General features: G+C 37.1%; 1 protein-coding gene across 7 annotated transcripts in view; it reads left to right on the top strand.

The window, feature by feature from the left end:
- The window catches only part of CCDC91 (coiled-coil domain containing 91), a 154,575-nt gene that overhangs the window by 64,280 nt on the left and 74,268 nt on the right, over positions 1-16,027 (top strand). For 6 of the 7 annotated variants that reach the window (XM_032995071.2, XM_032995068.2, XM_032995069.2 and 3 more), the window contains exon 7: positions 7,693-7,770. The exons of the other annotated variant lie outside the window; for it this stretch is intronic. In XM_032995071.2, coding sequence (XP_032850962.1) covers positions 7,693-7,770 — 78 coding nt within the window. The remainder of the gene's footprint in view (positions 1-7,692; positions 7,771-16,027) is intronic. 7 annotated transcript variants of the gene reach the window in all.

The raw sequence follows: 16,027 nt of genomic DNA, 5'->3' as shown, positions 1-16,027 counted from the left end.
GTCAGTCTTCCATCCACCAATACCCTTAAGGCTGCTCTCAGTCCACTCATCACCCAACTTGTATTTGTGCTTGAGATTGCCCTGATGCATGTGCAGGACCTTGTACTTGGCCTTGTTGAACTTAATGGGGTTTGCACAGTCCCAATTCTCAAGCCTGTCCAGGTCCCTCTAGATGGCACCCCATCCCTCCAGCGTGTCAGCTACACCACTCTGCTTGGTGTCATTGGCAAACTTGCTCAGGGTGCACTCAATCTCACTGTCCATGTCTCCAACAAAGATGTTAAACGGCACCAGTCCCAACACCTACCCTGGAGGAACACCACTCATCACTGGTCTCCAGTTGGACATTGAGCCATTGCCTGCACACTCTTTAAGTGTGACCATCCAGCCAATTCCTTATCCATTAAGTGGTCCATCTGTCAAATTCATGTCTCCAGTTGAGAGACAAGGATGTCATGTGGGACAGTGTCAAATACTTTGTACAAGTCCAGGTAGATGATGTCAGTTGTTCTTCCCTTATTCACCAACGCTGTAGCCCCATCATAGGAGGCCACCAAATTTGTCAGTCACGATTTGCCCTTAGTGAAGCCACATTGGCTGTCGCCAATCACCTCCTTAATTTCCATGTGCCCCAGCACAGTTTCTAGGAGGATCCACTCCATGATCTTGCTGGGCGCAGAGGTGAGTCTGTCTCACCTGTAGTTCCAAGTTTTTCCTTTTTAAAAATGGGGGTTATGTTTCCCCTTTTCTAGTCAGCGGGAACTTCACTGCACCGCCATGACTTCTCAAATAGGATGGAGAGTGGATTAGCCACTTCATCTGCCAGTTTCCTCAGAACCTGTCGATGGATGCAACTCATAAGGTCCCATGGACTTGTGCACCCTCAGGTTCCTTAGATGGTCTCAAACCTGATCTCCTACAGTGGGACGTTCTTTGTTCTCCCAGTCCCTGCCTTTGTCTGCTGTGACTTGGGTGGTGTGTCTGGAGCACTTGCTGGTGAAGACGGAGGCAAAAAAGCCATTGCATACCTCAACTTTCTCCATATCCCGGGTAACCAGGTCTCCTGTTTCCTTCCAGAGAGGGCCCACGTTTTCCCTAGTCTTCCTTTTGTCATTGACGCGCTTATAGAAGCTTTTCATGTTGTCCTCGACATCCCTGGTCAGATTTAATTTTGACAGGGCTTTGGCTTCCTAACCTGATCGCTGGCTTCTTGAACAGTTTCTCTATATTCTTACCTCTCCTTGCTTCCACCCTCCCTGGGCTCCCTTTTTGTGGTTGAGCTCGTCCAGGAGCTCCTTGTTCATCCATGCAGGCCTTCTTACGTTTTTCCTGACTTCCTAATTTTTGGGGTATGTTGTAGTTGTAGCTCTATTCCAAAGGAGTTACTACCTATATAATGTTTTAAAAACCTGAAGGCAGTCAGAGAAGGCTTCCTGAGTCAAATGTATTGTGCTGTTTACTGTATCATACAGTTTTGCTAGCAAAATATATATTAATACTAAGAACACGCAGTATTAACTAACAGATTGCTCTGCCTGTGCTTTAGTTCTTGTTTTTCTTGTTTAATGCCCTCCTTAGTGGGGAGTCTCTGCATTTACATCCTGTAGGATAAATGAGCATGTATAAACTGTAGTTGTTCTTCATACAGTATTAAAGTCTTAAATGTGACAGGGTAGAGATCCATGTTATACACTGTAAATACTTGAGTGTAGTTACATATGGTATGGGAACTATAATTATGTTTCAGTTTGGGGCACATGCCGGCTCTTCCATACTATTTCCTTCACATAGTTTTTCACATTTAATCAGTTATAATGTCTCCCAGCAGGCTGTTCCATTCACACTCACTCTGTTGTGGCTCAGCTCAGTTCTAACTCAGCAGGAAATGTCCTCACTGCTTTATTAGGAAGTTGCTCATGAAAATTTGTTCGCTACCTCACTTCATTATTCACTTAAAAATCTTCTGTTGTTATATAGCAATGATATTTACTTGGTTAAAATAAATAATAGTATCTCCTTGGCTCTTGTGGTAAGCTTAAGGTTGCGCATACAGCGTGTCCTTTTGGTTATACAGGTAAATCTGAAAACCTTCTTTCCTATAAAAATGTTTGTCCTTATTTTCGGGTTTTCAGCTGTATCTTTCTTTGGGAAGTGTTGGTGATATTATCAAAGTGAAATTACCTGCTTTGCTGTAGACCAGGAGGCACTGCTGTGTCTTAGTTTTTGAGAGCTCACATTCTTACTTCACATGAACAGAAATAGTGACTAATCTGTATTTTATATACAATAGCACACTCTAGTGTGTATATTAATTAGCCATTATGGATTGATTCTCATCATGTTTAACTCAATTTTTCAGCGATTTAATTATATAGTATCCAGTAATACTATTTTTTCTCTTTATTTGGGTGAACTGGAGGAAAAGTATATCTTCAGATGAGAAGTTACCAGTTTCTTACCAGAATAATTATGATACTAAATGTTGTTTATTATTTTTTCAAATGATGCTTTGAAAGAAGAAGAGCTGATAATTTTTGTGGAGAGGAAAATCTTGATGTAATGGAGGAATTGAGTCCAATATGAAGAGTCTTAATGATATAATTGTATACAGCAAAACTGTGTAAGGTGGATTTGAAATTTTAATTTAGTTGCCTGCAGGGAACAACAGTTTGCCTTTTTGCATTAGTACAGAAATTCTGAGAAGAGAGTTTATCACTTCCTAAGATGTTGCTTCAGGCTTGCTGCTAATTCTGAAGGTACCACAGCCTTACAGAAGATACAAGAAATGTTGTTTACTGTTGTGGGCTGATTGTTATGAAAAGATACTTCAGTGTGTCGCCATTTGCTTCCTTTTCGGGTGGCTGTGTTTGGTGGCCCTAATTTACAGTATTGAGTGTCATTCCTTTGATGCTGTTTCTAATACATGTTAGGAGCACTGACACAAAATAATTTTTCTAAGCATCCACTTTTGAAAATGAGAAGAATTGCAGTTACTTTGAATTAGCTGAGAAGAAAGTGAGACAGCAAATACCTTTTTCTTCCTTTGTATATGCTTTCATTTATTCCTTTTACAATATGCGTGACATGCAGGCATGCCAGAGTGGAAGGTTTGTAGGGAACCTGTGCAGTCTGTGCATGGCATGCATTTTTTCCCGACAATTCAAGGCAGTCTGCCTCTTAAACAGTGAGCAGAAAAATAGATCAACTTAAAGGTAAGTAAATATAATGAAATAAAATAAGTTTGAGGTCTTTACCCACACTTCTTTCCCCATCAGATCTCACAAATCCTCTTACTGCAGATTTTGCATAGCACTCCGTTGGGAGGTGTTACCCTCGTGCTCCGCAGTGTGTGCACACACATGCCCTGCATTTCTGTCGAAATGTTGGATGTTAACAAAGAACCCTGTTTAAACTGTTTGCGCTAACAATGATTCACTTAGACTGAAACGATTGAGGAAGCAGTTCAGCTAAAAGATCCAAAAGAAGTGCTAATGCAGTTGGCAGGCAGTGACAAGCAGCTGGACTAGTCAGTAACCTTTCCTGCTGCCACAGCCACTTCAGAAGGCTTCTCTGTCCAGCGGCATCCTTGGGATCCACACCTCTCGGAAGCTCACCAGGCATTTGGATCCATCAGCCTTTACACTGGTTTGATTCACAGGGGCCTAACAAAAGAAAAGGAGAGCCTGGAGTCACTTGGATTTTAGATTGTAAGAAAACTTTTGAAGTTTGACCCTTTTTTTTTCCTCCTTATCATTCAAGTTTTATTTGGTTTGTTTCTGAAGGCACAGACATTGTGTAGCACTAAAGCATGTATTCTTACGCATAAATTGTTCTCAATGACGTGTTTCCTCATATGAGTCACAAAATGGAAAAAACTGAAACACTGATAATCACTGAGCAATGAATTGCCTGTTTTTTTCATAGTGCCCATACAGAATGCCTCATGCTCTCTGGAATGTTCATCAAGATTTTGATCACAAAATAAAATAAACCCCTCGGTCTTTCAAATAGATGTTTAATTACTGTCAGTGTTCCAGTGTGAGATTCTGTCCATCGCAAGACACAAGGAGAAGGGTTGAAAGTCCTCTGAAGATGATTTTACTTAAATTTCAAACTTCTAAACTCATGTTTGATTCCTTTCTTACAAGCATTTATTGAAAAAGGAAGGGAACAACAATGTTGTTTAAAAACCTCTGTGAAGTCATGCGATCCATACAGGAGAATTCTACAAGAGCCAAAACCCAGAAAATTCTTTTCTCTTTGATAGGGAATCTGAATATTAAATTTTATTTTTAGGTCTACACCACTCAGAACTTTTCATAGAGCATCTCTTTTCTTTCTTACAAGCAGAGTAATAATTCTAAGAGTAGTTCTGTGTCCTGGTTTGGGCTGGAATAGAGTTAATGCTCCTTTTCGGGAACTAGAAGAGTGCTGTGTTTTGGATTTAGCTTTGGGTTTGGTATGAAAAGAGTGCTGACAGCACACTGATGGTTTCAGCTGCTACCGGGACTTCAAGGACTCTCTGACTCTCCATGTTCTGCCCGTGCGCAAGGGCACAGGGAGCAGGGAGGGAGCACGGCCACAGCACCTGACCCTAACTGGCCAGTGAAATATTCCATATCATGGAACGTCATGCTCACTATATAGAGGAGGGGTGGTCGGGAAGGGGCTCGCTCTCTCTCTCGCTTCCGGGATTGCGACTGTGGGATCTTGGTATCTCGGGGTCGCTGGCCGGGAATGGGCTGGGTATTGGTCAGCGGGTGGTGAGCAATTGCATTGTACATTGCCCGTTTATATTTTCTATTGCTGTCATTGTTTTCAATTTATTACCACTATTAAACTGTTTCTGTCTCAACCTGCGAGTCCCCCTTTACCCCTCTGATTCCCTCCCCCATTCCCAGGTTGGGGGGGAAGGTGGGTGAGCGGCTGCAGGGTGGTTGGCTGCCGACCAGGCTCAAACCACGACATTCTGTCAATTCAGTAAACTAATTTTGCTATGGAAAGTACACTTTTTGTTGAGGATTTGTGAAGAACTGAAATGACCATTGTTCATCAAATGAATATGCTGCTGTTCTTGGAATGTTTCTGTTGTGTTCATAGCCAAATCATGAAACTTGGGGACTTTTATGTATCTTCATTGTTAAACAGTAAATAAATGCATACACTACCAAAAGTGTTACTTAAAGTGACTTTGCGTCTTCTCCTTATCAGATATTACAAGAACCAAGCACACGTTCCGTTGAGTGATGTATCTAAAAGATTTTGAAACAGTGTTTCACAGACATTCAGAAGAAAAGGCCAGCCATCCTCAAAAGAGTGGAAATGCACCCTTATAAGTTAAAAGAAAATAAGCTTATAGGCCTGCCATCTTAGCTGAAAAATCTTGCAAATAGACACGAAAAAAAAGGCAATGTAGTGTTCATCAGGTTGACTGAAGCCCTTACTTGGAAGGAGCGTTACCAAGTGACCTTAAACTTTTCATCTGTGTGCTTGTAATAATGGCCTTTCATTCTCTCTTCTAGCTCTGTTGTGGAAGTTGTTTACTAGACCTGACCCAAGCAAAACTGATGCCTTCCTATTAGTTCTTTACTAATGATTATTTTCCTTTACTCCAGGAAATATTTTAAGAAAGTACTGTAAAATGTGTTGGATGGATTCACCATGCTGGTAGTTATACCTTGGTGTTGATGCTTTAACTTGTGTTACCAGTTTGCATTTAGGACATGACTTTGAACAAGTCACTATTTCTGAAAAACCTGAGAATTTATTATGAGAGGACTGCATTTTTTGTTTTGTGTCTTGATTTTCCTGGTAACGTTAGTGAGATTTGCTGTACTTTTTCCAGAATGAAATATGTTACTTCCTTGATCAACACACTTGATCCACTATCTCATTGTTGTGTTCAAGTTAATTCTGACAGATCTTAGATGGAAATCTTACTGCTTTTAAAGGCTTTCTTCTCATTTAAATGTGTTTCTCAATAGGGAATGCTTTCTCTTCATTTTTGGTTTTGTTGATTTGGCTTTTTTTCAGCTAGAATAATTAATGAGCATTAACTTCCTCTTTCTATATAATTATCTTTTCTTGTTTGTGAATCCAGGATATGCTATTATAGTAATTACATTTTTCTCATTTTCCCCCCCCATGTTCACTTTTCACAGGGAACATATTTGTTAATGATTTGTGAAGTTTTGGAGTTAAGCACTGGATCACATTTTTCCTCCTTATACTGGTTCTGTCGTTTAGTACTGTAAAAATATTTCTATCTCAGCACTTTTAAATTTTTTTTTCTACATATAAAACATCTGAGTTTAACTAGTCTGTGGTGTCAGTGATACCTGTGCATCACAGTGTGATTAAACTTATGTACCCAGATGTTGTGCATTGTTTTCTGGTGTAATAGTTTATTCACATACCAAAATATTTCCATCTTCAATTCTTCTGCTTCATGTCAGTTGTTCTTGTAGGACTTCACAAAAACAACAGCTGTATTCAAGAGAATTTGAATGTCTCATTATATTTGGACCAATTATAAGTTTGTGTGGCAATAGTTTAAAACTTTTTGCTAAGATGGCCCTTTCAGGAGAAAGGAACTGAATGACAGAGTAGAAACCTCTAATCAAAGACAGTTACAGACAGATTAATTGATTTTTAATGGTGTTATATGGCCCTTCGTAATAAAATTGAACATGCCTTGTTAGACACTAGGTCTTGCTTATTTCAAACATACAGGTCTTAGAAAACGTAGAATTGTATTAATTAATTTGAACTTGAATTCCATCCAAAAAAGCAATAAATATATAGTGTAAGTTGTGTATGGTTTTTCCCTGTAATAACTGCAAGGTAATGTTTGTGATGAATGTCTTTCTGCTTTCTGCACCAGTTTTCCAAGGTGATTTTAAGGCACCTATGACCTGCTGTACTAGCTGATTTATGAGCAGATCACTGAGGCAAAGAAGGAGGGAGAAGAGAAGGTTTTTCGTCTTCTCACTAATTCGTGATTTGAAAAAGTGGTGCTGCTCACTGATAAGTGTGAAATGCTAATTATAATCTAATGAAGTGTTCACATTGCAGACTTAGACAGCAAACCACAGGCAAGCATTTCCATGCAAAGGCAAAAATATTAGAATGTGCCTGTCCATGTTTTTCTTACATAATACTATGAAATAAATAAAAAGTAAACAATAGAGCTTTATATGAAAAACATATTCAGGATGTGAGAACACTTTCTTGGGAGCCTTAAGAATAGAAAAAGATAAAAAAGCAGCTATGTAATTAGTAGGAGAAGGGTGTGCTCTTCTGAGGATGATGAATCTGATACTAGTCCATTTCAATGTTTTTATTAATACAGGCAGTAAACAACATTTTCTAAGAGAGTCATTTGGAAGTCCTGCCATCCACCAGGTATATACCAGGACACCAGAAAAAAATCAGAGTAACAAAGAAAATTTCTTTTTAAATTTGGAGAACCATTTAGAGTTATCTGAGGACTAATAAAGTAAAATTAAGTTATAAAAATAAATTTAATACTAGGACTAACTTGAATCGAGCATATATATATAATATCTGAAGAGCCAAGATGTGTGCATTTCTTCATGAAAGATACCAAAATCGAGGAATATTTGCTCTCCTAATAAAAATTGTTATGTCAGGTACCTATGTTGTATATAACCTTTCCATGTTTTTATACAGGAAAAGCATAAGCAGGAGTTAGAAGACATGCGAAAAGCTGGGCATGAAGCCTTGACTATTATTGTTGAAGAATTCAAGGTAAACGAGTTGCCAAGATAACACAGTTTCCAGATAATGTTATTGTAATAGCATATAAGAAGTATGCACTGCAGGCAGTCTTCTTTAGTACTGCTTTTTCAGGTTGTGCAACCTCTTTCACTTTATGACTGTGTTTTCTGTTGCTTTCAATTTAGACTGTTCGGCAAGAAATTTTGCATGACATGTTTTCTCACTCTGCACTTTGGGAAACCAGATAAAGTAGGTTAGCCATTTTCAGTAATGAAATTTAAGACTGGGACAAAAAGAAAAAAAAGATTGGTCAGTTGTGATAAACTTTGGGTTTGATTATTTATCACAAATCCACATTTTGGACCTCCTCAGTCTCAACGAACTGTACTTGCAGTGAGACCACCTCACAGAGCAATTCAGCAGGTTTTTATCTACACAGCAATAAGAGAAGGAGTTAAGGATGAAATAAGGCTGAATGTAATTCTTCTCTCATGTTACTCCTAGTTCCTTTCATCTTGTAAAAGGAAAGGACCAGATATTACCACAGAGGATAAATCTGTGTCTTTTGTACTGTTATGGAAACTTTCTGGTAAGAAATGCACAGAAGGACAAAGCTGAATGAAATTAGGAGAAGGAGTAGGTAAAACTAAGAATTCTAAATAGACTTAAAGAGGAAAAGAAGATCTGATGGGGAAAAAAAAGGTAATGGGAAATGGAAAAGAAGGCAACTTTTGAGAATGAGAAAGGAGATGTAAGACCTGGTAGGCAACTCTGAGCTGAGAACACAAATCTGACAATGTCATTAGTGAAGGGGAAATTAAAAGTGTAACTGCTCAGAAATGGTAATTCATGACCAATTTGTGATCTGTCATGGAGGGCAAGAAGGTCCAACTGCGGAATAGTTTAAACTTGCTGGAAGCAGCAGTGCCACAGACAGAAGGACTCCGTGTAAGGGGGTGAGGTTTCCCTTGGTAGTGAGATGAGAAATGCCACAGCATTGTCTTGTAGCAATCTCCTACAGTGAGAGTGCTCAGGGGCCACTTTTGCTAAACAGGGCTGATGGCGAGGGATGAATTGAACTCTGGGCTCAGGTGTCCCGTGCTGATGCAAGTGTATATAAGGAATTGTTTCATGTTGCATCTTTACAGACTCCCTGTTAGAGCTGCTTATGGAGTTAGGACTGTCAAATCCATTGTTCATTACATCTTTTTATGTTTAAGCACAGACATGTTTCATTTGCCTCAAGGGGTATGATAAAAATTCCCCAACATTAGTTAGTGTTGGAATGGAACTGGCAAGGTAAAAAGGATACAATCGAGGTTGGGTCTTGTGATTCAGGTAATATGCTGAAAGCTTCAGTCTAGGACACGTTGGTCAATAAGCCTGCAATGCTTTGTTAGGGAGGGTAGGCAGGTTGGTTTGTTTGTTTTCAGCAAATACCCCAAACTTACCTGCAATGTATGTTTCTTACTGGTGGTGTCAAGATCTGCAGCTTAAGGAGAGCCATCTCTGCCAGACTTCCAAGTCTGTTGCAAACTTTGGGATCTTAATGTTATGCAAAACTTTTTTTTTAAATTAGTTTCTGTGGGGCTTGTATACTTCATTCCTCACATGTAAGATAGGCCTGACAAGTTCCAAGTCTGTGAGAGTACCACTGTGTAGGGGACCTGATGATGCTTTTAGGACTCTCTGCTTGAAGGCAGCCCATGTCATAGGCTACAGAAAAGTGTAAAGTCATTCTAGTCGTCATAAATGTTTGCAACAACTCATAATAAGAAGGCCTTTTAATAATTTTGCTAATAACTATTAGTAGAGTTCTAGGTAATTCTGAAATTGGACTATCTGTAGAAATATGTCTGTCAATCAGTACACCTTATATTAATTTAATCTAAAGGGAACCTATCTGGAAAAAAGTTTCAAAAGTTTCCATTCCTGTGGAAAGTTAAGCATGGCCTCTGGAGATGTCCCATTTTTCCATACCTCCTTCATTTCACTTCTGGAGGAGAATTACTGTGTGTCTATTCCCTTACTTCTTTGGGGACCACTTTCCAGTGGAAGTTCTCAAATGGGAATTTTACTGTCCCACTGTGGATAGGCCACCAAATATGTTGCATATCAGCATTTTTAATTTCTGTTTTGTACTAGATGTGTATAAAATATCCAGCTGTTTGTGTGTGAACTTACATTTAAAAAAAAAACAGTAAGCTATTGGTAATTGCTGTACTTACATTTCTTTCTTTTTATTTCTGAAAATATTAACAAATTATGAAATGCAACAATTTTATAGTACTGAAAGTTCTGTATGTTTTCTAGATATCATTTTTCACCATTTTAATACCTTTGTGTGAGCTAAAGGAGACTTTTGCATGGATGATATTGTCCCTTTTAATTAATAATTTCCTTGTGTATAGTTGGGTAAAGGAATATACTCATGTGCCATGTTGATTTTTGAAAACTATTTTGCCAGTCAACAGCAGCTGGGAAGATCTGATGTGCCATCTGGAAAAGAAGACTTAGGTTTATCAGTTTCTCTGATTTGGCACAAAAGATGAGGGGGTTAATTGAGTACTGTGTTTCTAAGCAACATTTATAGTTAGCATATTATTTCTCATAGACTTTATATTGAAGTTACATAAAGACATTCTTTAATACCGGGGAACCATGGCATGAATATATTTCATACAAATATACTATATAGAGCATTTGTTTAGGAATGTGAAGTAAATCTAATTAGTCCTTTTAGTGAGATACAGAATTGTGGAATTCATTGACTCTTAATTCACTTATGATTAGCCATGCTTAATTTTGTGCTGAAATATGTCTTCCTTAGGATTTAAGAGTATGTTACATTAATACATGCTATTTATATGCAGAAGTTATTTCCATTTTCAGTAGAATTTGTAAGTGCTAATTAATTCCATATTTACATTGAGTGTGGAAATTCACCTAAGCATGTCTACTGAATTGTTTAAAAGGCATAGGAAGGAAAATTGTTCTTGTGATTAATACAGTCCTATTTTGCATTCCTTGGGTTTTAATAAAACGAACTGATGCAGATCATTCCAATCAAGTGCTCGCTTGTGGCCCAAATGAGGTTCTGTTGCAGTCATGAATGTTGGAATTGTGACTAATCCTCTCTGATGCCAGCCAACTGTACTTTTGTAATGCCACTCCAAGCAGCGTCGTAGCGTGAGTGAATGTAATCCCCAGCACTGGTTGTTAGGAATAGCTATGTAAAAATATGAACCATTCATCATTAGCCCCAGAAAATAATCCCCCAAATCCCTCAAGCCCTAAATCCTCTAAATTAGGTATTGAAACTCTGGGTTGAGCAACAATGGAGAAGAGTTGACTACTTGTCTTTTCTATATTCCTGTCATGGATAAGTCTTCCTACTGGTAGATTTGTGAAAGTGTTTTTCTTTTGATGTACAAAGAAAAAGACAGTTGCCATTTTTTCACTTCTGTCTACAAGCTTGCCAAGTTAGTAACCAAAAGCTCACATTTTTCTTACAGTTAGAGCTAATTATTACTCTTTGCAGACCTACTGCAGCAGATTTGTTCTTGTCATTACTTTCTATGCTTGAAAATGTGTTATGCTTTCTACATAATCACACTCCTGTATTTTGGGGAATTGTTTGTTGCAAAAGGGACAGTACTTCTCCACAATGATCTTTCAGTAGTATGTTATCACTAGGCAGACCAGGCAGTCAAGTTTAAGACCAAACCCTCTCAATTCCTACCCTTGTTGTGACTGGTCCTTTTTAATAGGGCAACAGCGTTGCAAATGGAGCTTACACAACAAGTCAAATACTGAATTATCTAATTTCAAGGGTCTGAATACACCAAAGCCCTTAGAATTATTGCAGTTGTCTTTGGAGTATTAGCTTGCCAAATGTGCTGGGAAATCCATTAATAAAGACAATAAGACGCTTCGTAGCACAAACCCTCAAAAACCTTCATCAATGTTAAGTGCCTTACATCCTTATCTTCCTTTCAACAGGTAAGCCATCTACAACACTGTCACAAAATTTGTATTCAAAAACATGGGAAAACAAATTCAAAATTAACTTAGTGTTCTGTGTAGGCCAGGTTTCCCCTTCTCATGTTTACCTAGTTTTGTTTAATTTCTGTCTTTCATGTCAGTATTTTTTTAAACTTTTATCCCCAGTAATTAACTATGGTAAAGAAAAGTAAATGTATATCTTGGAAATGATGCTTCTGGGATCATGTCACATTTTAAGATATTTACCACATGCAGCATAAAGATTTCTTCTCTGCTTGTTTAATCAAGCTTTTGTTCTGAAATTGTCATAGTTCTGTAAATAGACAAGTTAAGATTTTTAATCTGTTTTGTTTATATTTCTCACTATATAAAATATCTTCTAATGTAAGCTTTAAAGAATATGAAGCAGGTGTATTTATTTGATGGTATTTATTTGCTTAGATTATTTTATGCAATCATTAGTCTTGTAACAGACAGCTTGCCTGAATCAGATGTGTGTTCCCTTTTATGGAAATTAATTTCAAGATGCAAAGTCCTTTCCAGCCCTTCCTATGGGGAGACTTTTGTCTATCAGTCTTCAGTGTTAGGTGATTAGATTTTTCAGCTTTCCGAAATGTAAGAACAGACAGATTGGCAAAGTACAGGATATGTGGGGGCCATCAGATTGCCTTTCAAAAATATTTGTGTCAATAATAGTCCTCTGAACTGAAAGAAAAATGTAAAATATTTCATTGCAAAAGAAGTTGATCTAGAATCAGGATATCTTTTTTTAGACAGAGTTTATCCCTAGTTAGGAGGGAAAACTCTTGAAATGTGGCCAGTTCTCAGCTCTTTAAAACACCAGCTTAGGTTATTAAGTATCCAAGATGACATACTGGCTCAGAAAGGCCTGACACATGAATAAAAGCATAAATTCAAAAGTTGTTGCAACGGTTTGTATTTCACTTCCAAATTCTTTACTTGTCCATGTGTAGGTTGCAGTAGAATTGAAGTGGGCCTTGAATATAACACAATATTTTTTTTTGTCATAAAGAAGTGAGGGCTAGAAAAAGATTCCTTGTCATTTTTACAGTATAGGAGTACTCAAGTGCAACAGTGATGCTACTATAAAATCTTTCTACAGGATTCTGATAAAAGCAAGTTACGATCAATTTGCCATCTTCCGAAGATCTGGATATCAAAAATACTTTATTATTTATTAAAGCCACGTGATATTTTAGAAGTAATCATAGAAATTACAAGATATCTCTCCTTCCCTTTTTACTAAGGATGACTTTTTATATGTGGTTCTGACTATAGAACAATAAGTATGGTGTTAAATACTATAATAACTGAAAGGTTTTATTAAGAATGAGTTTGCAGTTTGTTTCTGGAAGAAGTTGGGGAGAACAGTGTTTTGTGAAAAATAAATCATGCCAGTAAAACTGAGATATCTAGATAAAGTAAGCATAGTATTCCAACTGTAATTTGTTGATCATTACTGGTATACCAAAATCAGTGGAAAATGAAACTGAAGTTGTTGTACCACCTTATAAAAATCATCTTGCCTTATTCTGGTATTTTATTCCAATGTTTTTTACATTAAGTCTTTGAAACACCCGACTAAAATTTGATTCACACTGTAAACAGGACAGTGGTTAGTGAAACCATGAAGCTTCTTCATACCCTGATGCACACCAAAATGCGTTGACCTTTTGTAAACAATAACTTGTGAGAAGAATTTTCCACAGGAAATACTTTTTGACTTGATATATAAAATTTCATAGCACGAGCTCTGTTTAATACTTTGGTATACACTATGACTATGAGTGGAAACAATTCAGGAAATTCAACATTTTGTTTTATTTCATTTAGAACCTACTTCATTGTAAATTGCAAGTTGACTCTGATCTAAGCAGGAGTTTAATTGCTTTCATTTTGGTCAATATTCACTTGTACAAAAAAAACGTTTATTCCACAGCACCTAACTGGATATGTTTCAAGATATTCAGTATCTTGAGCTGAAGTGAATAGGTTGGATTCTGTTGAAAAGACATTTTCAAAAATCTTTTAAATAGTTTTATTTATATAGTATGTGTACTAGCAAATAACTGAGTTATAACACCACCAGTCAAGTAGTGTGTTTTATTGAGTTAATGTGGCTTCTCCGAGGGTCAGGAAAGAATTTTGATTGTGTCCTCTGCTGTCTTACCATTCAACAATTGGTCAATTATGTTTTGTTCTCAAACGAAGCACTAGAAATTAATTAATGGTGGATCCAGGATGCTGAATTAGATGAATCATTGTCTAATGCTGTGAAGCATAGACATTTGTATGTACTCTTGCTGAAATTAATGCTGCTATTTAATATAGCTCATATGTATGCTACCTTTACTTTTCATTAGGTAACTATATTTGAAGATGACTTCTTTTGGCCATCCTGACTCAGCAATATTTAAAGTAAAGAAGGTGTCTGATGCTTGTATTTAGTCACTTATATGCAAGTTAATTATGCTTGAGCATCATTAGGGGGAGGAAACCAGGGAGGGTATTCTTTTGGATTGACTAAGGGTTTTGATGCAATGCTTTTAAGTAACATTATAGAACATAATGCAGCAGCCTGTACATTATGATATATGTCTCATTACTGATGTTTCATGTGATTTGGTATAATATTTCAAACAGTGCTACACATCTGAGAAGTCTGTTTTTTGCACAGATTGGAATTGCTTTTATACTGTTTTTCAGAAGAGATGAGAGGGGATAATAAACTCTGCTCTGTTTTTCCTCTTGATTTGTTTTTTCCCCTGACTAGTTTTTCCCTCCTATAAAAAGAGAGAGTTGAGAGAAGGAGATTTGGCAATTTGTTACTGTTAGGGAATTTAGAATGAATTTGGGGGTAACAGTCTATATTTTGCCTATATAATTCGAGAATGATTCTCATAAATTTTAGCTTTTTGCCATACAGTAAATCCTGTTCTGGGCAAGCAGCTGTGGTTTCTTTTGCCAATAGAATGAAGACAGTATGCGCTAGGTCTGGGAAAAAAGGTTTGTATTAAAAACGGGCTGGAGCAGCTGTGCTATGGTTTTAGCAAAGCCATAATCACTGTGCTTTTGCCTTTCCAAGGATGAGGACAAATTTTAGAAAGCATCTAGTACTCTATACATAACACAACCTGTAGAAATACAGGATAAAATTTTGCAATCATTTGTATTTTCTGATCTTTAAACTTTTATTTTCAGACTGGGTACAGTAGAATTTTCAGTCTCTAGTCTGTATGGAGTGATGCGGTTCTCTAGTGTTCCCACCATACACGTAGTGAGTGTCAGTTACTTTCGAGGCCTGCTTAATTCTCTGACCATCACTGAAGTATATAATAGAGTATTTAAGATGTATATTCCCTTAAGGACACCCCGGGGTGATTATGGATAAAGTTTTTATTATGGTGTTTGGATCTAGTTTCAATTTAGGGTCTTCCAAAATTATTCTGATGTATGAAAATTAAAGCTAAGGTTAACTTTTTATCTGAGCTCAAACAGGGGTTTGGACTAATTTACTTCATTAAGTTTTATCTTGTTTTGGTAAAATTCTAGTTTATAAGATTAAGATGGGTTCACTTTTAATCTTTCTGCAAGCTAATTTAAAAAATGTTTTGTACTGTCATTTAAATCTGTGAAGGTTTTGATAATGGTTTGAGGAGATAATGGTTTCTGTGATTTTTATAATCCATCACATATATATAAAACTAAAATGGATATGAAGACTCTTTAGGGAACTTGTTCTTAAGGGGTTTCATTCTCTTTTGTTTTGTCAGAGGCCACAAGACATTTTTTGTTAGTGAAGGAAGACTGGGATCAGTTCTGTGATAGTTTTTCTGGGATAGGAGAGATAGATGAGAAGGGAGTGAAGAAGCAGTATTTCTTGAATGGTTTGGAACGATTCTGATAGTTTAAGCTTCAGAAGAAGACTTGCTTTGCTGTCATTGTCATTCTACAAGTCCTGTTATTTGGAGCATTCATTTGGAGCAGCTGCACTGTATATAGTTACTGTTAAATGTAAGATGCATGCTACTCCTTAGGTTTTCCATTAACAGTGTAAATGTATTCTTTAAAAACCTTCCCAAAGTTGTTGTTGTATATATGTCCAGAAACAATGAACAGAAAATATAAAACAGTTTGGTGATGGAGTATAATGTTCATTGGAAATATTAATTATTTCTAAGTGGCAAAATAGCAAGTAGAAGATAGAACTTCTCCCAGATGAATTCCAGCATTTAAAATACCTTATCTTAGAAATAAACCA

This window comes from Tyto alba, unplaced genomic scaffold (assembly GCF_018691265.1).
Source record: "Tyto alba isolate M040663 unplaced genomic scaffold, T.alba_DEE_v4.0 Super-Scaffold_21, whole genome shotgun sequence".
NCBI classification, from domain to species: domain Eukaryota; kingdom Metazoa; phylum Chordata; class Aves; order Strigiformes; family Tytonidae; genus Tyto; species Tyto alba.
This window is presented reverse-complemented; position numbering and strand designations above follow the sequence as displayed.